Source organism: Adelges cooleyi, unplaced genomic scaffold, assembly GCF_023614345.1.
Source record: "Adelges cooleyi isolate 19-005CV unplaced genomic scaffold, UGA_ACOO_1.1 ACOO_flye_CR_arks_rails_tigmint_CR_PRNA_729, whole genome shotgun sequence".
Lineage (NCBI taxonomy): Eukaryota > Metazoa > Arthropoda > Insecta > Hemiptera > Adelgidae > Adelges > Adelges cooleyi.
Genome location: NW_026096435.1, coordinates 52,510 through 77,727, shown reverse-complemented (window position 1 = coordinate 77,727; position 25,218 = coordinate 52,510). Strand labels below are relative to the sequence as shown.

The following is a 25,218-nucleotide window of genomic DNA, read 5'->3' as shown; positions in this document are numbered from 1 at the left end:
AACCGAGAATTTGTACCGAGGACTACAATCTACCGGAGCTCTCTTAGTCCGATGACTAGATGGATCGTACTATGTTATCTTTAGACGACAAGGAAATTATTGAAAAAGTTCACCGATTAGGAACATTCATTTTGATATCTGTGCTTGAAAAAAAACAATACACGTACATCACCACATACGTTTTAAAAATGTTAACAGAATCGTCATTCCAGTCGACGAGTACACCTGCCCAGTACTTAGGTAAATTATATAATGAGTATTTACAGCCCCTTTCAAGCTTTGGCTTTGTTTTTATCGTTTATTTATTTATATTGTATTGAGATAAACTGGCTCTCTATAGTTAACAATGTGTACACACACATGAGTGCATTGTGTTTGATTGTTGCAGAATGTTTGCACGTTTTATGCAAAAGTCAATATGCAAAATTGATCGAAAACAATGGTGACTTGTTGAGATTGATAAGAGGTATGCCACTAGGACAAACACATAAAGTGTTACACGCGACAAAGATTGTATTCAAGTCGTCGACAATTGTCAAGAACAATATAATGATTATGTTGAGAAAAGAACTACAATCGAAGTACGTGTTTACTTTATATTACAATATTTTTGCCTAAACATTGACGATTATCTGAGCTCATTCTTCTGGTTGATTTATAAGACTAATGTTGGGTCGCACAAAACGTGAGGGGCATAAACCGTTTCTGAACCAATCTGTGGTTTAAAGGGCCTTTACATCTGTGTGTCTTTGGTTGAAAACCACTCCTTCTATTTTTAAAAAGCTCAACCCGACAGTGGTTTTAAAAATAGATATAGATTTCTCAATACTACACTTACCGGATGCATCGATCGTAGTACATTTTTAATTTTAATTTAAAATATTTTTTTGAATATGTAACAACCGTAATTTTTCAAATAAAAAAATAATTAGTTGAATAATTGAAAATAATTTTAAAATTGTGCCACAATCAATACCTTGTAAATTTTCTAAAGAATACAAGTGCTTACAATAGTAATAAACAAAAACTTAGTATTAACAAAAATGTTCAAGTAGAAACGTACGTTTTTGAACAAAAATTGGGTGTGTTATAAAATAGTTGATGAAAAAAAAAATATTAAATATCAAAAGTTATCTATTTGTTGTGTTAATACAACATGAGTTTAGCTCAATGTAAAAATTACCTTTATGCATGCGCCAAAATAAATTACAGTGTAGAAGTATTATATTATATGTGTTTATTATTTTTTTATACTTAACATTACATTATACGGTTACAGGGATTTACTAGTGAGATGTAGTGCCGTTAATGGATTATTAGAAATATTACGGTCCGTTTTCATGGATGATTTCAATTCGACAAATCACTTCATCGAAGATAATTCGCCTGGTCTTTTTACTCAGGTAATATTTTATGGTTTAACCGAATGTTTAGGATTAGATTTCTGATTACAGATGTAAATAAATAAATATGGTATCTTTTAAATTTGGTTTATTTTTAATAATTCGATATATTGAGACAAAGTTGTTGGGTTTTTTTTTTTTTATAATCATATTATACATTTTTTTAAATACCATATATTAATGCAAAAAAATAAAAGCCCATGTGTTATTTTTATTACACGTTGTGTAACAATAATATTATATATATATAAATAATATTACCGTTTAAATTTAATTTGTTTAAAATTTTAGATTAATTAATTATAATAAAAATACACTAATATAATTACATTAATTTGTATAATAATTATTAGGTGACTTTGTGTAATTTAAAAAACAACTACTCAAAAGATTTGCCACACGACATTAAAGAATTGTGCTTGGAAATAATAAACTTATTGAAAATTTGTCTACGTCAAAATGCAATAGTAAAATCTTTGTTCTATAGAGGTTTATTCAAATTGTCTGTGAACAACTCGAATGTAGAATGTGCTCTAATTAGTATATTATTAGACCACCTGCGGTCGTATTTAAATTATTATAAACATGACGGAAAGATTTCGCTCAAGTTCGACAAGGCCATAATAATCAATCGCGATGGACCTACGATTGTTGTTAGTATGATACAAGTTATACGGACAGTGGCAGTCGTATGTGTGTGTGCACACATCATCATACACGACTACGTCTACACCGCTGACTGTGATATTTTTCGATAATTTAACCCGATGTACTGTTATACTGATCGTAGGAACCGTTGGACGACGTTATCGTATTAGTTCAAAATTTATTTATTAATATGCTTGCAAACAACAGCTGTAATAGTGAGTTGCTAAAAAATATACTTGACCCGTTGGTCGATTTTTACAGTGAATGCAATTTAGATGAAGTTTACGTGGTAAATCTTGTATTAATATTAAAAATTGACGTTTAAAAAACAAATATTAACTATTTGAAATCATTTTGATTAATTTGTGTTCTTTAAGAATGAAAATGAAAGTATGTACGATATAATTTCAAAGTGGCAATCTCTCGAATGTGACTATTTACAAGTTGTAAATATAATTCTGTGCACCTACCAAGGATTGATAGTGTTTTCGATGAGCTACTGTTGGCTCAGTAAAAACGTGCAATGCGATAAACTACAAAAATTAATAAAAAATTACAATAAAATCACAGACAGTGTTAAAGTAAAAATTAAAAAAAAAATGTTTTTTTCAAATATACGTTCTAAACTTACTTGTTGTTTAGCGAGCTGAAAAACTTAAAAAATGTATTACAAATGATCAATCGTCAGATCATAAATTTAAAGCTGAATTTTTGGAGCCCATAATTTTTTTAAACTTTGAATCGTTATTCAACTGTTTGTGTTTATTAATGTAAGAATTTCGCGTGTTATAGTTTTTTAGTTGCCGATGAATAATAATACTTATGATTTATTTTTTTTTTAAATGTGTAACTATACCGATTGGAAGACGAATAGACGAATAACGTTGCCATCGGTTGAAATGAATGAACTATGGTGTTTTGTTCTCAGGCTACTCCAGAATTATTTATGTTTCGTAGAAGAACAATTAAAAAACAATGAAAACCCTCCAAATTTGTACGAAAACCTATGCAACGTTACCAAGTAAGGTCGCCGCCGCCAGCTGACATCACTTCCTGATATCACGGTCTCACGGACGTTACCGTTTAATACAAAAAAATATTGTTAATCTGTGTTTAATAAAGTCACCCGTGATTACAACACCCCGTGTTTTTAATTAATCGAGTTAATCCTCTCCGTACGACCACAACACGTCCCACGGTATAACGTCATCTTAACCGGTTTTGAACAATTATTTTAAAATTTACGATTGGAGACAAGTGCTGGTAGATTAAAATAATTCTACACTCTACCTTTCCTTCGGCCCTAAACATAAAACTTCAATAACTTAATCGATCAATCAATATGTTTAGTACATTATTGTGAATAAAAAGTTAAAATGAAATGTATGCATTGCCATTTTAAGGGGACAAAGATAGCAATATTTGACCAAAATTTATCTAGTAACCGTTTTTCAGTATGCCAAATAATTTTAATGTAAAAAAAAAATAAGTTAAAAAATAATAATAAGAAAACATGTTAAACTATATAACAAATAAATTGATTAAATCGGGGTTCGGTTGACACTTCAGAAAGTGACTTCTTGCTTTAGTCTTTATTTATATAAAATTTAGCGCTTTTCGTTCCCCTTAATGCCAAGTTTAAGTGGTTCCATTGAATTTAAACAAAAACCTTACTCTATATACATTTAAAAATCTGAGAATTAAACCGAGAATTTGTACCGAGGACTACAATCTACCGGAGCTCTCTTAGTCCGATGACTAGATGGATCGTACTATGTTATCTTTAGACGACAAGGAAATTATTGAAAAAGTTCACCGATTAGGAACATTCATTTTGATATCTGTGCTTGAAAAAAAACAATACACGTACATCACCACATACGTTTTAAAAATGTTAACAGAATCGTCATTCCAGTCGACGAGTACACCTGCCCAGTACTTAGGTAAATTATATAATGAGTATTTACAGCCCCTTTCAAGCTTTGGCTTTGTTTTTATCGTTTATTTATTTATATTGTATTGAGATAAACTGGCTCTCTATAGTTAACAATGTGTACACACACATGAGTGCATTGTGTTTGATTGTTGCAGAATGTTTGCACGTTTTATGCAAAAGTCAATATGCAAAATTGATCGAAAACAATGGTGACTTGTTGAGATTGATAAGAGGTATGCCACTAGGACAAACACATAAAGTGTTACACGCGACAAAGATTGTATTCAAGTCGTCGACAATTGTCAAGAACAATATAATGATTATGTTGAGAAAAGAACTACAATCGAAGTACGTGTTTACTTTATATTACAATATTTTTGCCTAAACATTGACGATTATCTGAGCTCATTCTTCTGGTTGATTTATAAGACTAATGTTGGGTCGCACAAAACGTGAGGGGCATAAACCGTTTCTGAACCAATCTGTGGTTTAAAGGGCCTTTACATCTGTGTGTCTTTGGTTGAAAACCACTCCTTCTATTTTTAAAAAGCTCAACCCGACAGTGGTTTTAAAAATAGATATAGATTTCTCAATACTACACTTACCGGATGCATCGATCGTAGTACATTTTTAATTTTAATTTAAAATATTTTTTTGAATATGTAACAACCGTAATTTTTCAAATAAAAAAATAATTAGTTGAATAATTGAAAATAATTTTAAAATTGTGCCACAATCAATACCTTGTAAATTTTCTAAAGAATACAAGTGCTTACAATAGTAATAAACAAAAACTTAGTATTAACAAAAATGTTCAAGTAGAAACGTACGTTTTTGAACAAAAATTGGGTGTGTTATAAAATAGTTGATGAAAAAAAAAATATTAAATATCAAAAGTTATCTATTTGTTGTGTTAATACAACATGAGTTTAGCTCAATGTAAAAATTACCTTTATGCATGCGCCAAAATAAATTACAGTGTAGAAGTATTATATTATATGTGTTTATTATTTTTTTATACTTAACATTACATTATACGGTTACAGGGATTTACTAGTGAGATGTAGTGCCGTTAATGGATTATTAGAAATATTACGGTCCGTTTTCATGGATGATTTCAATTCGACAAATCACTTCATCGAAGATAATTCGCCTGGTCTTTTTACTCAGGTAATATTTTATGGTTTAACCGAATGTTTAGGATTAGATTTCTGATTACAGATGTAAATAAATAAATATGGTATCTTTTAAATTTGGTTTATTTTTAATAATTCGATATATTGAGACAAAGTTGTTGGGTTTTTTTTTTTTTATAATCATATTATACATTTTTTTAAATACCATATATTAATGCAAAAAAATAAAAGCCCATGTGTTATTTTTATTACACGTTGTGTAACAATAATATTATATATATATAAATAATATTACCGTTTAAATTTAATTTGTTTAAAATTTTAGATTAATTAATTATAATAAAAATACACTAATATAATTACATTAATTTGTATAATAATTATTAGGTGACTTTGTGTAATTTAAAAAACAACTACTCAAAAGATTTGCCACACGACATTAAAGAATTGTGCTTGGAAATAATAAACTTATTGAAAATTTGTCTACGTCAAAATGCAATAGTAAAATCTTTGTTCTATAGAGGTTTATTCAAATTGTCTGTGAACAACTCGAATGTAGAATGTGCTCTAATTAGTATATTATTAGACCACCTGCGGTCGTATTTAAATTATTATAAACATGACGGAAAGATTTCGCTCAAGTTCGACAAGGCCATAATAATCAATCGCGATGGACCTACGATTGTTGTTAGTATGATACAAGTTATACGGACAGTGGCAGTCGTATGTGTGTGTGCACACATCATCATACACGACTACGTCTACACCGCTGACTGTGATATTTTTCGATAATTTAACCCGATGTACTGTTATACTGATCGTAGGAACCGTTGGACGACGTTATCGTATTAGTTCAAAATTTATTTATTAATATGCTTGCAAACAACAGCTGTAATAGTGAGTTGCTAAAAAATATACTTGACCCGTTGGTCGATTTTTACAGTGAATGCAATTTAGATGAAGTTTACGTGGTAAATCTTGTATTAATATTAAAAATTGACGTTTAAAAAACAAATATTAACTATTTGAAATCATTTTGATTAATTTGTGTTCTTTAAGAATGAAAATGAAAGTATGTACGATATAATTTCAAAGTGGCAATCTCTCGAATGTGACTATTTACAAGTTGTAAATATAATTCTGTGCACCTACCAAGGATTGATAGTGTTTTCGATGAGCTACTGTTGGCTCAGTAAAAACGTGCAATGCGATAAACTACAAAAATTAATAAAAAATTACAATAAAATCACAGACAGTGTTAAAGTAAAAATTAAAAAAAAAATGTTTTTTTCAAATATACGTTCTAAACTTACTTGTTGTTTAGCGAGCTGAAAAACTTAAAAAATGTATTACAAATGATCAATCGTCAGATCATAAATTTAAAGCTGAATTTTTGGAGCCCATAATTTTTTTAAACTTTGAATCGTTATTCAACTGTTTGTGTTTATTAATGTAAGAATTTCGCGTGTTATAGTTTTTTAGTTGCCGATGAATAATAATACTTATGATTTATTTTTTTTTTAAATGTGTAACTATACCGATTGGAAGACGAATAGACGAATAACGTTGCCATCGGTTGAAATGAATGAACTATGGTGTTTTGTTCTCAGGCTACTCCAGAATTATTTATGTTTCGTAGAAGAACAATTAAAAAACAATGAAAACCCTCCAAATTTGTACGAAAACCTATGCAACGTTACCAAGTAAGGTCGCCGCCGCCAGCTGACATCACTTCCTGATATCACGGTCTCACGGACGTTACCGTTTAATACAAAAAAATATTGTTAATCTGTGTTTAATAAAGTCACCCGTGATTACAACACCCCGTGTTTTTAATTAATCGAGTTAATCCTCTCCGTACGACCACAACACGTCCCACGGTATAACGTCATCTTAACCGGTTTTGAACAATTATTTTAAAATTTACGATTGGAGACAAGTGCTGGTAGATTAAAATAATTCTACACTCTACCTTTCCTTCGGCCCTAAACATAAAACTTCAATAACTTAATCGATCAATCAATATGTTTAGTACATTATTGTGAATAAAAAGTTAAAATGAAATGTATGCATTGCCATTTTAAGGGGACAAAGATAGCAATATTTGACCAAAATTTATCTAGTAACCGTTTTTCAGTATGCCAAATAATTTTAATGTAAAAAAAAAATAAGTTAAAAAATAATAATAAGAAAACATGTTAAACTATATAACAAATAAATTGATTAAATCGGGGTTCGGTTGACACTTCAGAAAGTGACTTCTTGCTTTAGTCTTTATTTATATAAAATTTAGCGCTTTTCGTTCCCCTTAATGCCAAGTTTAAGTGGTTCCATTGAATTTAAACAAAAACCTTACTCTATATACATTTAAAAATCTGAGAATTAAACCGAGAATTTGTACCGAGGACTACAATCTACCGGAGCTCTCTTAGTCCGATGACTAGATGGATCGTACTATGTTATCTTTAGACGACAAGGAAATTATTGAAAAAGTTCACCGATTAGGAACATTCATTTTGATATCTGTGCTTGAAAAAAAACAATACACGTACATCACCACATACGTTTTAAAAATGTTAACAGAATCGTCATTCCAGTCGACGAGTACACCTGCCCAGTACTTAGGTAAATTATATAATGAGTATTTACAGCCCCTTTCAAGCTTTGGCTTTGTTTTTATCGTTTATTTATTTATATTGTATTGAGATAAACTGGCTCTCTATAGTTAACAATGTGTACACACACATGAGTGCATTGTGTTTGATTGTTGCAGAATGTTTGCACGTTTTATGCAAAAGTCAATATGCAAAATTGATCGAAAACAATGGTGACTTGTTGAGATTGATAAGAGGTATGCCACTAGGACAAACACATAAAGTGTTACACGCGACAAAGATTGTATTCAAGTCGTCGACAATTGTCAAGAACAATATAATGATTATGTTGAGAAAAGAACTACAATCGAAGTACGTGTTTACTTTATATTACAATATTTTTGCCTAAACATTGACGATTATCTGAGCTCATTCTTCTGGTTGATTTATAAGACTAATGTTGGGTCGCACAAAACGTGAGGGGCATAAACCGTTTCTGAACCAATCTGTGGTTTAAAGGGCCTTTACATCTGTGTGTCTTTGGTTGAAAACCACTCCTTCTATTTTTAAAAAGCTCAACCCGACAGTGGTTTTAAAAATAGATATAGATTTCTCAATACTACACTTACCGGATGCATCGATCGTAGTACATTTTTAATTTTAATTTAAAATATTTTTTTGAATATGTAACAACCGTAATTTTTCAAATAAAAAAATAATTAGTTGAATAATTGAAAATAATTTTAAAATTGTGCCACAATCAATACCTTGTAAATTTTCTAAAGAATACAAGTGCTTACAATAGTAATAAACAAAAACTTAGTATTAACAAAAATGTTCAAGTAGAAACGTACGTTTTTGAACAAAAATTGGGTGTGTTATAAAATAGTTGATGAAAAAAAAAATATTAAATATCAAAAGTTATCTATTTGTTGTGTTAATACAACATGAGTTTAGCTCAATGTAAAAATTACCTTTATGCATGCGCCAAAATAAATTACAGTGTAGAAGTATTATATTATATGTGTTTATTATTTTTTTATACTTAACATTACATTATACGGTTACAGGGATTTACTAGTGAGATGTAGTGCCGTTAATGGATTATTAGAAATATTACGGTCCGTTTTCATGGATGATTTCAATTCGACAAATCACTTCATCGAAGATAATTCGCCTGGTCTTTTTACTCAGGTAATATTTTATGGTTTAACCGAATGTTTAGGATTAGATTTCTGATTACAGATGTAAATAAATAAATATGGTATCTTTTAAATTTGGTTTATTTTTAATAATTCGATATATTGAGACAAAGTTGTTGGGTTTTTTTTTTTTTATAATCATATTATACATTTTTTTAAATACCATATATTAATGCAAAAAAATAAAAGCCCATGTGTTATTTTTATTACACGTTGTGTAACAATAATATTATATATATATAAATAATATTACCGTTTAAATTTAATTTGTTTAAAATTTTAGATTAATTAATTATAATAAAAATACACTAATATAATTACATTAATTTGTATAATAATTATTAGGTGACTTTGTGTAATTTAAAAAACAACTACTCAAAAGATTTGCCACACGACATTAAAGAATTGTGCTTGGAAATAATAAACTTATTGAAAATTTGTCTACGTCAAAATGCAATAGTAAAATCTTTGTTCTATAGAGGTTTATTCAAATTGTCTGTGAACAACTCGAATGTAGAATGTGCTCTAATTAGTATATTATTAGACCACCTGCGGTCGTATTTAAATTATTATAAACATGACGGAAAGATTTCGCTCAAGTTCGACAAGGCCATAATAATCAATCGCGATGGACCTACGATTGTTGTTAGTATGATACAAGTTATACGGACAGTGGCAGTCGTATGTGTGTGTGCACACATCATCATACACGACTACGTCTACACCGCTGACTGTGATATTTTTCGATAATTTAACCCGATGTACTGTTATACTGATCGTAGGAACCGTTGGACGACGTTATCGTATTAGTTCAAAATTTATTTATTAATATGCTTGCAAACAACAGCTGTAATAGTGAGTTGCTAAAAAATATACTTGACCCGTTGGTCGATTTTTACAGTGAATGCAATTTAGATGAAGTTTACGTGGTAAATCTTGTATTAATATTAAAAATTGACGTTTAAAAAACAAATATTAACTATTTGAAATCATTTTGATTAATTTGTGTTCTTTAAGAATGAAAATGAAAGTATGTACGATATAATTTCAAAGTGGCAATCTCTCGAATGTGACTATTTACAAGTTGTAAATATAATTCTGTGCACCTACCAAGGATTGATAGTGTTTTCGATGAGCTACTGTTGGCTCAGTAAAAACGTGCAATGCGATAAACTACAAAAATTAATAAAAAATTACAATAAAATCACAGACAGTGTTAAAGTAAAAATTAAAAAAAAAATGTTTTTTTCAAATATACGTTCTAAACTTACTTGTTGTTTAGCGAGCTGAAAAACTTAAAAAATGTATTACAAATGATCAATCGTCAGATCATAAATTTAAAGCTGAATTTTTGGAGCCCATAATTTTTTTAAACTTTGAATCGTTATTCAACTGTTTGTGTTTATTAATGTAAGAATTTCGCGTGTTATAGTTTTTTAGTTGCCGATGAATAATAATACTTATGATTTATTTTTTTTTTAAATGTGTAACTATACCGATTGGAAGACGAATAGACGAATAACGTTGCCATCGGTTGAAATGAATGAACTATGGTGTTTTGTTCTCAGGCTACTCCAGAATTATTTATGTTTCGTAGAAGAACAATTAAAAAACAATGAAAACCCTCCAAATTTGTACGAAAACCTATGCAACGTTACCAAGTAAGGTCGCCGCCGCCAGCTGACATCACTTCCTGATATCACGGTCTCACGGACGTTACCGTTTAATACAAAAAAATATTGTTAATCTGTGTTTAATAAAGTCACCCGTGATTACAACACCCCGTGTTTTTAATTAATCGAGTTAATCCTCTCCGTACGACCACAACACGTCCCACGGTATAACGTCATCTTAACCGGTTTTGAACAATTATTTTAAAATTTACGATTGGAGACAAGTGCTGGTAGATTAAAATAATTCTACACTCTACCTTTCCTTCGGCCCTAAACATAAAACTTCAATAACTTAATCGATCAATCAATATGTTTAGTACATTATTGTGAATAAAAAGTTAAAATGAAATGTATGCATTGCCATTTTAAGGGGACAAAGATAGCAATATTTGACCAAAATTTATCTAGTAACCGTTTTTCAGTATGCCAAATAATTTTAATGTAAAAAAAAAATAAGTTAAAAAATAATAATAAGAAAACATGTTAAACTATATAACAAATAAATTGATTAAATCGGGGTTCGGTTGACACTTCAGAAAGTGACTTCTTGCTTTAGTCTTTATTTATATAAAATTTAGCGCTTTTCGTTCCCCTTAATGCCAAGTTTAAGTGGTTCCATTGAATTTAAACAAAAACCTTACTCTATATACATTTAAAAATCTGAGAATTAAACCGAGAATTTGTACCGAGGACTACAATCTACCGGAGCTCTCTTAGTCCGATGACTAGATGGATCGTACTATGTTATCTTTAGACGACAAGGAAATTATTGAAAAAGTTCACCGATTAGGAACATTCATTTTGATATCTGTGCTTGAAAAAAAACAATACACGTACATCACCACATACGTTTTAAAAATGTTAACAGAATCGTCATTCCAGTCGACGAGTACACCTGCCCAGTACTTAGGTAAATTATATAATGAGTATTTACAGCCCCTTTCAAGCTTTGGCTTTGTTTTTATCGTTTATTTATTTATATTGTATTGAGATAAACTGGCTCTCTATAGTTAACAATGTGTACACACACATGAGTGCATTGTGTTTGATTGTTGCAGAATGTTTGCACGTTTTATGCAAAAGTCAATATGCAAAATTGATCGAAAACAATGGTGACTTGTTGAGATTGATAAGAGGTATGCCACTAGGACAAACACATAAAGTGTTACACGCGACAAAGATTGTATTCAAGTCGTCGACAATTGTCAAGAACAATATAATGATTATGTTGAGAAAAGAACTACAATCGAAGTACGTGTTTACTTTATATTACAATATTTTTGCCTAAACATTGACGATTATCTGAGCTCATTCTTCTGGTTGATTTATAAGACTAATGTTGGGTCGCACAAAACGTGAGGGGCATAAACCGTTTCTGAACCAATCTGTGGTTTAAAGGGCCTTTACATTTGTGTGTCTTTGGTTGAAAACCACTCCTTCTATTTTTAAAAAGCTCAACCCGACAGTGGTTTTAAAAATAGATATAGATTTCTCAATACTACACTTACCGGATGCATCGATCGTAGTACATTTTTAATTTTAATTTAAAATATTTTTTTGAATATGTAACAACCGTAATTTTTCAAATAAAAAAATAATTAGTTGAATAATTGAAAATAATTTTAAAATTGTGCCACAATCAATACCTTGTAAATTTTCTAAAGAATACAAGTGCTTACAATAGTAATAAACAAAAACTTAGTATTAACAAAAATGTTCAAGTAGAAACGTACGTTTTTGAACAAAAATTGGGTGTGTTATAAAATAGTTGATGAAAAAAAAAATATTAAATATCAAAAGTTATCTATTTGTTGTGTTAATACAACATGAGTTTAGCTCAATGTAAAAATTACCTTTATGCATGCGCCAAAATAAATTACAGTGTAGAAGTATTATATTATATGTGTTTATTATTTTTTTATACTTAACATTACATTATACGGTTACAGGGATTTACTAGTGAGATGTAGTGCCGTTAATGGATTATTAGAAATATTACGGTCCGTTTTCATGGATGATTTCAATTCGACAAATCACTTCATCGAAGATAATTCGCCTGGTCTTTTTACTCAGGTAATATTTTATGGTTTAACCGAATGTTTAGGATTAGATTTCTGATTACAGATGTAAATAAATAAATATGGTATCTTTTAAATTTGGTTTATTTTTAATAATTCGATATATTGAGACAAAGTTGTTGGGTTTTTTTTTTTTTATAATCATATTATACATTTTTTTAAATACCATATATTAATGCAAAAAAATAAAAGCCCATGTGTTATTTTTATTACACGTTGTGTAACAATAATATTATATATATATAAATAATATTACCGTTTAAATTTAATTTGTTTAAAATTTTAGATTAATTAATTATAATAAAAATACACTAATATAATTACATTAATTTGTATAATAATTATTAGGTGACTTTGTGTAATTTAAAAAACAACTACTCAAAAGATTTGCCACACGACATTAAAGAATTGTGCTTGGAAATAATAAACTTATTGAAAATTTGTCTACGTCAAAATGCAATAGTAAAATCTTTGTTCTATAGAGGTTTATTCAAATTGTCTGTGAACAACTCGAATGTAGAATGTGCTCTAATTAGTATATTATTAGACCACCTGCGGTCGTATTTAAATTATTATAAACATGACGGAAAGATTTCGCTCAAGTTCGACAAGGCCATAATAATCAATCGCGATGGACCTACGATTGTTGTTAGTATGATACAAGTTATACGGACAGTGGCAGTCGTATGTGTGTGTGCACACATCATCATACACGACTACGTCTACACCGCTGACTGTGATATTTTTCGATAATTTAACCCGATGTACTGTTATACTGATCGTAGGAACCGTTGGACGACGTTATCGTATTAGTTCAAAATTTATTTATTAATATGCTTGCAAACAACAGCTGTAATAGTGAGTTGCTAAAAAATATACTTGACCCGTTGGTCGATTTTTACAGTGAATGCAATTTAGATGAAGTTTACGTGGTAAATCTTGTATTAATATTAAAAATTGACGTTTAAAAAACAAATATTAACTATTTGAAATCATTTTGATTAATTTGTGTTCTTTAAGAATGAAAATGAAAGTATGTACGATATAATTTCAAAGTGGCAATCTCTCGAATGTGACTATTTACAAGTTGTAAATATAATTCTGTGCACCTACCAAGGATTGATAGTGTTTTCGATGAGCTACTGTTGGCTCAGTAAAAACGTGCAATGCGATAAACTACAAAAATTAATAAAAAATTACAATAAAATCACAGACAGTGTTAAAGTAAAAATTAAAAAAAAAATGTTTTTTTCAAATATACGTTCTAAACTTACTTGTTGTTTAGCGAGCTGAAAAACTTAAAAAATGTATTACAAATGATCAATCGTCAGATCATAAATTTAAAGCTGAATTTTTGGAGCCCATAATTTTTTTAAACTTTGAATCGTTATTCAACTGTTTGTGTTTATTAATGTAAGAATTTCGCGTGTTATAGTTTTTTAGTTGCCGATGAATAATAATACTTATGATTTATTTTTTTTTTAAATGTGTAACTATACCGATTGGAAGACGAATAGACGAATAACGTTGCCATCGGTTGAAATGAATGAACTATGGTGTTTTGTTCTCAGGCTACTCCAGAATTATTTATGTTTCGTAGAAGAACAATTAAAAAACAATGAAAACCCTCCAAATTTGTACGAAAACCTATGCAACGTTACCAAGTAAGGTCGCCGCCGCCAGCTGACATCACTTCCTGATATCACGGTCTCACGGACGTTACCGTTTAATACAAAAAAATATTGTTAATCTGTGTTTAATAAAGTCACCCGTGATTACAACACCCCGTGTTTTTAATTAATCGAGTTAATCCTCTCCGTACGACCACAACACGTCCCACGGTATAACGTCATCTTAACCGGTTTTGAACAATTATTTTAAAATTTACGATTGGAGACAAGTGCTGGTAGATTAAAATAATTCTACACTCTACCTTTCCTTCGGCCCTAAACATAAAACTTCAATAACTTAATCGATCAATCAATATGTTTAGTACATTATTGTGAATAAAAAGTTAAAATGAAATGTATGCATTGCCATTTTAAGGGGACAAAGATAGCAATATTTGACCAAAATTTATCTAGTAACCGTTTTTCAGTATGCCAAATAATTTTAATGTAAAAAAAAAATAAGTTAAAAAATAATAATAAGAAAACATGTTAAACTATATAACAAATAAATTGATTAAATCGGGGTTCGGTTGACACTTCAGAAAGTGACTTCTTGCTTTAGTCTTTATTTATATAAAATTTAGCGCTTTTCGTTCCCCTTAATGCCAAGTTTAAGTGGTTCCATTGAATTTAAACAAAAACCTTACTCTATATACATTTAAAAATCTGAGAATTAAACCGAGAATTTGTACCGAGGACTACAATCTACCGGAGCTCTCTTAGTCCGATGACTAGATGGATCGTACTATGTTATCTTTAGACGACAAGGAAATTATTGAAAAAGTTCACCGATTAGGAACATTCATTTTGATATCTGTGCTTGAAAAAAAACAATACACGTACATCACCACATACGTTTTAAAAATGTTAACAGAATCGTCATTCCAGTCGACGAGTACACCTGCCCAGTACTTAGGTAAATTATATAATGAGTATTTACAGCCCCTTTCAAGCTTTGGCTTTGTTTTTATCGTTTATTTATTTATATTGTATTGAGATAAACTGGCTCTCTATAGTTAACAATGTGTACACACACATGAGTGCATTGTGTTTGATTGTTGCAGAATGTTTGCACGTTTTATGCAAAAGTCAATATGCAAAATTGATCGAAAACAATGGTGACTTGTTGAGATTGATAAGAGGTATGCCACTAGGACAAACACATAAAGTGTTACACGCGACAAAGATTGTATTCAAGTCGTCGACAATTGTCAAGAACAATATAATGATTATGTTGAGAAAAGAACTACAATCGAAGTACGTGTTTACTTTATATTACAATATTTTTGCCTAAACATTGACGATTATCTGAGCTCATTCTTCTGGTTGATTTATAAGACTAATGTTGGGTCGCACAAAACGTGAGGGGCATAAACCGTTTCTGAACCAATCTGTGGTTTAAAGGGCCTTTACATCTGTGTGTCTTTGGTTGAAAACCACTCCTTCTATTTTTAAAAAGCTCAACCCGACAGTGGTTTTAAAAATAGATATAGATTTCTCAATACTACACTTACCGGATGCATCGATCGTAGTACATTTTTAATTTTAATTTAAAATATTTTTTTGAATATGTAACAACCGTAATTTTTCAAATAAAAAAATAATTAGTTGAATAATTGAAAATAATTTTAAAATTGTGCCACAATCAATACCTTGTAAATTTTCTAAAGAATACAAGTGCTTACAATAGTAATAAACAAAAACTTAGTATTAACAAAAATGTTCAAGTAGAAACGTACGTTTTTGAACAAAAATTGGGTGTGTTATAAAATAGTTGATGAAAAAAAAAATATTAAATATCAAAAGTTATCTATTTGTTGTGTTAATACAACATGAGTTTAGCTCAATGTAAAAATTACCTTTATGCATGCGCCAAAATAAATTACAGTGTAGAAGTATTATATTATATGTGTTTATTATTTTTTTATACTTAACATTACATTATACGGTTACAGGGATTTACTAGTGAGATGTAGTGCCGTTAATGGATTATTAGAAATATTACGGTCCGTTTTCATGGATGATTTCAATTCGACAAATCACTTCATCGAAGATAATTCGCCTGGTCTTTTTACTCAGGTAATATTTTATGGTTTAACCGAATGTTTAGGATTAGATTTCTGATTACAGATGTAAATAAATAAATATGGTATCTTTTAAATTTGGTTTATTTTTAATAATTCGATATATTGAGACAAAGTTGTTGGGTTTTTTTTTTTTTATAATCATATTATACATTTTTTTAAATACCATATATTAATGCAAAAAAATAAAAGCCCATGTGTTATTTTTATTACACGTTGTGTAACAATAATATTATATATATATAAATAATATTACCGTTTAAATTTAATTTGTTTAAAATTTTAGATTAATTAATTATAATAAAAATACACTAATATAATTACATTAATTTGTATAATAATTATTAGGTGACTTTGTGTAATTTAAAAAACAACTACTCAAAAGATTTGCCACACGACATTAAAGAATTGTGCTTGGAAATAATAAACTTATTGAAAATTTGTCTACGTCAAAATGCAATAGTAAAATCTTTGTTCTATAGAGGTTTATTCAAATTGTCTGTGAACAACTCGAATGTAGAATGTGCTCTAATTAGTATATTATTAGACCACCTGCGGTCGTATTTAAATTATTATAAACATGACGGAAAGATTTCGCTCAAGTTCGACAAGGCCATAATAATCAATCGCGATGGACCTACGATTGTTGTTAGTATGATACAAGTTATACGGACAGTGGCAGTCGTATGTGTGTGTGCACACATCATCATACACGACTACGTCTACACCGCTGACTGTGATATTTTTCGATAATTTAACCCGATGTACTGTTATACTGATCGTAGGAACCGTTGGACGACGTTATCGTATTAGTTCAAAATTTATTTATTAATATGCTTGCAAACAACAGCTGTAATAGTGAGTTGCTAAAAAATATACTTGACCCGTTGGTCGATTTTTACAGTGAATGCAATTTAGATGAAGTTTACGTGGTAAATCTTGTATTAATATTAAAAATTGACGTTTAAAAAACAAATATTAACTATTTGAAATCATTTTGATTAATTTGTGTTCTTTAAGAATGAAAATGAAAGTATGTACGATATAATTTCAAAGTGGCAATCTCTCGAATGTGACTATTTACAAGTTGTAAATATAATTCTGTGCACCTACCAAGGATTGATAGTGTTTTCGATGAGCTACTGTTGGCTCAGTAAAAACGTGCAATGCGATAAACTACAAAAATTAATAAAAAATTACAATAAAATCACAGACAGTGTTAAAGTAAAAATTAAAAAAAAAATGTTTTTTTCAAATATACGTTCTAAACTTACTTGTTGTTTAGCGAGCTGAAAAACTTAAAAAATGTATTACAAATGATCAATCGTCAGATCATAAATTTAAAGCTGAATTTTTGGAGCCCATAATTTTTTTAAACTTTGAATCGTTATTCAACTGTTTGTGTTTATTAATGTAAGAATTTCGCGTGTTATAGTTTTTTAGTTGCCGATGAATAATAATACTTATGATTTATTTTTTTTTTAAATGTGTAACTATACCGATTGGAAGACGAATAGACGAATAACGTTGCCATCGGTTGAAATGAATGAACTATGGTGTTTTGTTCTCAGGCTACTCCAGAATTATTTATGTTTCGTAGAAGAACAATTAAAAAACAATGAAAACCCTCCAAATTTGTACGAAAACCTATGCAACGTTACCAAGTAAGGTCGCCGCCGCCAGCTGACATCACTTCCTGATATCACGGTCTCACGGACGTTACCGTTTAATACAAAAAAATATTGTTAATCTGTGTTTAATAAAGTCACCCGTGATTACAACACCCCGTGTTTTTAATTAATCGAGTTAATCCTCTCCGTACGACCACAACACGTCCCACGGTATAACGTCATCTTAACCGGTTTTGAACAATTATTTTAAAATTTACGATTGGAGACAAGTGCTGGTAGATTAAAATAATTCTACACTCTACCTTTCCTTCGGCCCTAAACATAAAACTTCAATAACTTAATCGATCAATCAATATGTTTAGTACATTATTGTGAATAAAAAGTTAAAATGAAATGTATGCATTGCCATTTTAAGGGGACAAAGATAGCAATATTTGACCAAAATTTATCTAGTAACCGTTTTTCAGTATGCCAAATAATTTTAATGTAAAAAAAAAATAAGTTAAAAAATAATAATAAGAAAACATGTTAAACTATATAACAAATAAATTGATTAAATCGGGGTTCGGTTGACACTTCAGAAAGTGACTTCTTGCTTTAGTCTTTATTTATATAAAATTTAGCGCTTTTCGTTCCCCTTAATGCCAAGTTTAAGTGGTTCCATTGAATTTAAACAAAAACCTTACTCTATATACATTTAAAAATCTGAGAATTAAACCGAGAATTTGTACCGAGGACTACAATCTACCGGAGCTCTCTTAGTCCGATGACTAGATGGATCGTACTATGTTATCTTTAGACGACAAGGAAATTATTGAAAAAGTTCACCGATTAGGAACATTCATTTTGATATCTGTGCTTGAAAAAAAACAATACACGTACATCACCACATACGTTTTAAAAATGTTAACAGAATCGTCATTCCAGTCGACGAGTACACCTGCCCAGTACTTAGGTAAATTATATAATGAGTATTTACAGCCCCTTTCAAGCTTTGGCTTTGTTTTTATCGTTTATTTATTTATATTGTATTGAGATAAACTGGCTCTCTATAGTTAACAATGTGTACACACACATGAGTGCATTGTGTTTGATTGTTGCAGAATGTTTGCACGTTTTATGCAAAAGTCAATATGCAAAATTGATCGAAAACAATGGTGACTTGTTGAGATTGATAAGAGGTATGCCACTAGGACAAACACATAAAGTGTTACACGCGACAAAGATTGTATTCAAGTCGTCGACAATTGTCAAGAACAATATAATGATTATGTTGAGAAAAGAACTACAATCGAAGTACGTGTTTACTTTATATTACAATATTTTTGCCTAAACATTGACGATTATCTGAGCTCATTCTTCTGGTTGATTTATAAGACTAATGTTGGGTCGCACAAAACGTGAGGGGCATAAACCGTTTCTGAACCAATCTGTGGTTTAAAGGGCCTTTACATCTGTGTGTCTTTGGTTGAAAACCACTCCTTCTATTTTTAAAAAGCTCAACCCGACAGTGGTTTTAAAAATAGATATAGATTTCTCAATACTACACTTACCGGATGCATCGATCGTAGTACATTTTTAATTTTAATTTAAAATATTTTTTTGAATATGTAACAACCGTAATTTTTCAAATAAAAAAATAATTAGTTGAATAATTGAAAATAATTTTAAAATTGTGCCACAATCAATACCTTGTAAATTTTCTAAAGAATACAAGTGCTTACAATAGTAATAAACAAAAACTTAGTATTAACAAAAATGTTCAAGTAGAAACGTACGTTTTTGAACAAAAATTGGGTGTGTTATAAAATAGTTGATGAAAAAAAAAATATTAAATATCAAAAGTTATCTATTTGTTGTGTTAATACAACATGAGTTTAGCTCAATGTAAAAATTACCTTTATGCATGCGCCAAAATAAATTACAGTGTAGAAGTATTATATTATATGTGTTTATTATTTTTTTATACTTAACATTACATTATACGGTTACAGGGATTTACTAGTGAGATGTAGTGCCGTTAATGGATTATTAGAAATATTACGGTCCGTTTTCATGGATGATTTCAATTCGACAAATCACTTCATCGAAGATAATTCGCCTGGTCTTTTTACTCAGGTAATATTTTATGGTTTAACCGAATGTTTAGGATTAGATTTCTGATTACAGATGTAAATAAATAAATATGGTATCTTTTAAATTTGGTTTATTTTTAATAATTCGATATATTGAGACAAAGTTGTTGGGTTTTTTTTTTTTTATAATCATATTATACATTTTTTTAAATACCATATATTAATGCAAAAAAATAAAAGCCCATGTGTTATTTTTATTACACGTTGTGTAACAATAATATTATATATATATAAATAATATTACCGTTTAAATTTAATTTGTTTAAAATTTTAGATTAATTAATTATAATAAAAATACACTAATATAATTACATTAATTTGTATAATAATTATTAGGTGACTTTGTGTAATTTAAAAAACAACTACTCAAAAGATTTGCCACACGACATTAAAGAATTGTGCTTGGAAATAATAAACTTATTGAAAATTTGTCTACGTCAAAATGCAATAGTAAAATCTTTGTTCTATAGAGGTTTATTCAAATTGTCTGTGAACAACTCGAATGTAGAATGTGCTCTAATTAGTATATTATTAGACCACCTGCGGTCGTATTTAAATTATTATAAACATGACGGAAAGATTTCGCTCAAGTTCGACAAGGCCATAATAATCAATCGCGATGGACCTACGATTGTTGTTAGTATGATACAAGTTATACGGACAGTGGCAGTCGTATGTGTGTGTGCACACATCATCATACACGACTACGTCTACACCGCTGACTGTGATATTTTTCGATAATTTAACCCGATGTACTGTTATACTGATCGTAGGAACCGTTGGACGACGTTATCGTATTAGTTCAAAATTTATTTATTAATATGCTTGCAAACAACAGCTGTAATAGTGAGTTGCTAAAAAATATACTTGACCCGTTGGTCGATTTTTACAGTGAATGCAATTTAGATGAAGTTTACGTGGTAAATCTTGTATTAATATTAAAAATTGACGTTTAAAAAACAAATATTAACTATTTGAAATCATTTTGATTAATTTGTGTTCTTTAAGAATGAAAATGAAAGTATGTACGATATAATTTCAAAGTGGCAATCTCTCGAATGTGACTATTTACAAGTTGTAAATATAATTCTGTGCACCTACCAAGGATTGATAGTGTTTTCGATGAGCTACTGTTGGCTCAGTAAAAACGTGCAATGCGATAAACTACAAAAATTAATAAAAAATTACAATAAAATCACAGACAGTGTTAAAGTAAAAATTAAAAAAAAAATGTTTTTTTCAAATATACGTTCTAAACTTACTTGTTGTTTAGCGAGCTGAAAAACTTAAAAAATGTATTACAAATGATCAATCGTCAGATCATAAATTTAAAGCTGAATTTTTGGAGCCCATAATTTTTTTAAACTTTGAATCGTTATTCAACTGTTTGTGTTTATTAATGTAAGAATTTCGCGTGTTATAGTTTTTTAGTTGCCGATGAATAATAATACTTATGATTTATTTTTTTTTTAAATGTGTAACTATACCGATTGGAAGACGAATAGACGAATAACGTTGCCATCGGTTGAAATGAATGAACTATGGTGTTTTGTTCTCAGGCTACTCCAGAATTATTTATGTTTCGTAGAAGAACAATTAAAAAACAATGAAAACCCTCCAAATTTGTACGAAAACCTATGCAACGTTACCAAGTAAGGTCGCCGCCGCCAGCTGACATCACTTCCTGATATCACGGTCTCACGGACGTTACCGTTTAATACAAAAAAATATTGTTAATCTGTGTTTAATAAAGTCACCCGTGATTACAACACCCCGTGTTTTTAATTAATCGAGTTAATCCTCTCCGTACGACCACAACACGTCCCACGGTATAACGTCATCTTAACCGGTTTTGAACAATTATTTTAAAATTTACGATTGGAGACAAGTGCTGGTAGATTAAAATAATTCTACACTCTACCTTTCCTTCGGCCCTAAACATAAAACTTCAATAACTTAATCGATCAATCAATATGTTTAGTACATTATTGTGAATAAAAAGTTAAAATGAAATGTATGCATTGCCATTTTAAGGGGACAAAGATAGCAATATTTGACCAAAATTTATCTAGTAACCGTTTTTCAGTATGCCAAATAATTTTAATGTAAAAAAAAAATAAGTTAAAAAATAATAATAAGAAAACATGTTAAACTATATAACAAATAAATTGATTAAATCGGGGTTCGGTTGACACTTCAGAAAGTGACTTCTTGCTTTAGTCTTTATTTATATAAAATTTAGCGCTTTTCGTTCCCCTTAATGCCAAGTTTAAGTGGTTCCATTGAATTTAAACAAAAACCTTACTCTATATACATTTAAAAATCTGAGAATTAAACCGAGAATTTGTACCGAGGACTACAATCTACCGGAGCTCTCTTAGTCCGATGACTAGATGGATCGTACTATGTTATCTTTAGACGACAAGGAAATTATTGAAAAAGTTCACCGATTAGGAACATTCATTTTGATATCTGTGCTTGAAAAAAAACAATACACGTACATCACCACATACGTTTTAAAAATGTTAACAGAATCGTCATTCCAGTCGACGAGTACACCTGCCCAGTACTTAGGTAAATTATATAATGAGTATTTACAGCCCCTTTCAAGCTTTGGCTTTGTTTTTATCGTTTATTTATTTATATTGTATTGAGATAAACTGGCTCTCTATAGTTAACAATGTGTACACACACATGAGTGCATTGTGTTTGATTGTTGCAGAATGTTTGCACGTTTTATGCAAAAGTCAATATGCAAAATTGATCGAAAACAATGGTGACTTGTTGAGATTGATAAGAGGTATGCCACTAGGACAAACACATAAAGTGTTACACGCGACAAAGATTGTATTCAAGTCGTCGACAATTGTCAAGAACAATATAATGATTATGTTGAGAAAAGAACTACAATCGAAGTACGTGTTTACTTTATATTACAATATTTTTGCCTAAACATTGACGATTATCTGAGCTCATTCTTCTGGTTGATTTATAAGACTAATGTTGGGTCGCACAAAACGTGAGGGGCATAAACCGTTTCTGAACCAATCTGTGGTTTAAAGGGCCTTTACATCTGTGTGTCTTTGGTTGAAAACCACTCCTTCTATTTTTAAAAAGCTCAACCCGACAGTGGTTTTAAAAATAGATATAGATTTCTCAATACTACACTTACCGGATGCATCGATCGTAGTACATTTTTAATTTTAATTTAAAATATTTTTTTGAATATGTAACAACCGTAATTTTTCAAATAAAAAAATAATTAGTTGAATAATTGAAAATAATTTTAAAATTGTGCCACAATCAATACCTTGTAAATTTTCTAAAGAATACAAGTGCTTACAATAGTAATAAACAAAAACTTAGTATTAACAAAAATGTTCAAGTAGAAACGTACGTTTTTGAACAAAAATTGGGTGTGTTATAAAATAGTTGATGAAAAAAAAAATATTAAATATCAAAAGTTATCTATTTGTTGTGTTAATACAACATGAGTTTAGCTCAATGTAAAAATTACCTTTATGCATGCGCCAAAATAAATTACAGTGTAGAAGTATTATATTATATGTGTTTATTATTTTTTTATACTTAACATTACATTATACGGTTACAGGGATTTACTAGTGAGATGTAGTGCCGTTAATGGATTATTAGAAATATTACGGTCCGTTTTCATGGATGATTTCAATTCGACAAATCACTTCATCGAAGATAATTCGCCTGGTCTTTTTACTCAGGTAATATTTTATGGTTTAACCGAATGTTTAGGATTAGATTTCTGATTACAGATGTAAATAAATAAATATGGTATCTTTTAAATTTGGTTTATTTTTAATAATTCGATATATTGAGACAAAGTTGTTGGGTTTTTTTTTTTTTATAATCATATTATACATTTTTTTAAATACCATATATTAATGCAAAAAAATAAAAGCCCATGTGTTATTTTTATTACACGTTGTGTAACAATAATATTATATATATATAAATAATATTACCGTTTAAATTTAATTTGTTTAAAATTTTAGATTAATTAATTATAATAAAAATACACTAATATAATTACATTAATTTGTATAATAATTATTAGGTGACTTTGTGTAATTTAAAAAACAACTACTCAAAAGATTTGCCACACGACATTAAAGAATTGTGCTTGGAAATAATAAACTTATTGAAAATTTGTCTACGTCAAAATGCAATAGTAAAATCTTTGTTCTATAGAGGTTTATTCAAATTGTCTGTGAACAACTCGAATGTAGAATGTGCTCTAATTAGTATATTATTAGACCACCTGCGGTCGTATTTAAATTATTATAAACATGACGGAAAGATTTCGCTCAAGTTCGACAAGGCCATAATAATCAATCGCGATGGACCTACGATTGTTGTTAGTATGATACAAGTTATACGGACAGTGGCAGTCGTATGTGTGTGTGCACACATCATCATACACGACTACGTCTACACCGCTGACTGTGATATTTTTCGATAATTTAACCCGATGTACTGTTATACTGATCGTAGGAACCGTTGGACGACGTTATCGTATTAGTTCAAAATTTATTTATTAATATGCTTGCAAACAACAGCTGTAATAGTGAGTTGCTAAAAAATATACTTGACCCGTTGGTCGATTTTTACAGTGAATGCAATTTAGATGAAGTTTACGTGGTAAATCTTGTATTAATATTAAAAATTGACGTTTAAAAAACAAATATTAACTATTTGAAATCATTTTGATTAATTTGTGTTCTTTAAGAATGAAAATGAAAGTATGTACGATATAATTTCAAAGTGGCAATCTCTCGAATGTGACTATTTACAAGTTGTAAATATAATTCTGTGCACCTACCAAGGATTGATAGTGTTTTCGATGAGCTACTGTTGGCTCAGTAAAAACGTGCAATGCGATAAACTACAAAAATTAATAAAAAATTACAATAAAATCACAGACAGTGTTAAAGTAAAAATTAAAAAAAAAATGTTTTTTTCAAATATACGTTCTAAACTTACTTGTTGTTTAGC

General features: G+C 29.5%; 7 protein-coding genes across 7 annotated transcripts; all 7 read left to right on the top strand.

The window, feature by feature from the left end:
* The first annotated feature begins 394 nt into the window (after positions 1-394).
* LOC126845275 (uncharacterized) lies at positions 395-2,161 on the top strand. The gene is made up of 3 exons (XM_050583924.1): positions 395-581; positions 1,280-1,403; positions 1,757-2,161. The coding sequence occupies exons 1-3, from the start codon at positions 469-471 to the stop codon at positions 2,159-2,161; spliced, it is 642 nt and encodes a 213-aa protein (XP_050439881.1). The 5' UTR covers positions 395-468.
* A 1,987-nt stretch (positions 2,162-4,148) lies between these two features.
* On the top strand, positions 4,149-5,915 carry LOC126845273 (uncharacterized). Its single transcript, XM_050583923.1, has 3 exons — positions 4,149-4,335; positions 5,034-5,157; positions 5,511-5,915. The coding sequence occupies exons 1-3, from the start codon at positions 4,223-4,225 to the stop codon at positions 5,913-5,915; spliced, it is 642 nt and encodes a 213-aa protein (XP_050439880.1). The 5' UTR covers positions 4,149-4,222.
* Positions 5,916-7,902: 1,987 nt separating this feature from the next.
* On the top strand, positions 7,903-9,669 carry LOC126845272 (uncharacterized). The gene is made up of 3 exons (XM_050583922.1): positions 7,903-8,089; positions 8,788-8,911; positions 9,265-9,669. The coding sequence occupies exons 1-3, from the start codon at positions 7,977-7,979 to the stop codon at positions 9,667-9,669; spliced, it is 642 nt and encodes a 213-aa protein (XP_050439879.1). The 5' UTR covers positions 7,903-7,976.
* Positions 9,670-11,656: 1,987 nt separating this feature from the next.
* Positions 11,657-13,423, top strand: LOC126845271 (uncharacterized). Its single transcript, XM_050583921.1, has 3 exons — positions 11,657-11,843; positions 12,542-12,665; positions 13,019-13,423. Exons 1-3 carry the CDS (start codon positions 11,731-11,733, stop codon positions 13,421-13,423), a joined length of 642 nt encoding a protein of 213 aa, XP_050439878.1. The 5' UTR covers positions 11,657-11,730.
* Positions 13,424-15,410: 1,987 nt separating this feature from the next.
* LOC126845270 (uncharacterized) lies at positions 15,411-17,177 on the top strand. The gene is made up of 3 exons (XM_050583920.1): positions 15,411-15,597; positions 16,296-16,419; positions 16,773-17,177. Exons 1-3 carry the CDS (start codon positions 15,485-15,487, stop codon positions 17,175-17,177), a joined length of 642 nt encoding a protein of 213 aa, XP_050439877.1. The 5' UTR covers positions 15,411-15,484.
* Positions 17,178-19,164: 1,987 nt separating this feature from the next.
* LOC126845269 (uncharacterized) lies at positions 19,165-20,931 on the top strand. Its single transcript, XM_050583919.1, has 3 exons — positions 19,165-19,351; positions 20,050-20,173; positions 20,527-20,931. The coding sequence occupies exons 1-3, from the start codon at positions 19,239-19,241 to the stop codon at positions 20,929-20,931; spliced, it is 642 nt and encodes a 213-aa protein (XP_050439876.1). The 5' UTR covers positions 19,165-19,238.
* A 1,987-nt stretch (positions 20,932-22,918) lies between these two features.
* On the top strand, positions 22,919-24,685 carry LOC126845268 (uncharacterized). The gene is made up of 3 exons (XM_050583918.1): positions 22,919-23,105; positions 23,804-23,927; positions 24,281-24,685. Exons 1-3 carry the CDS (start codon positions 22,993-22,995, stop codon positions 24,683-24,685), a joined length of 642 nt encoding a protein of 213 aa, XP_050439875.1. The 5' UTR covers positions 22,919-22,992.
* The last annotated feature ends 533 nt before the right edge of the window (positions 24,686-25,218 follow it).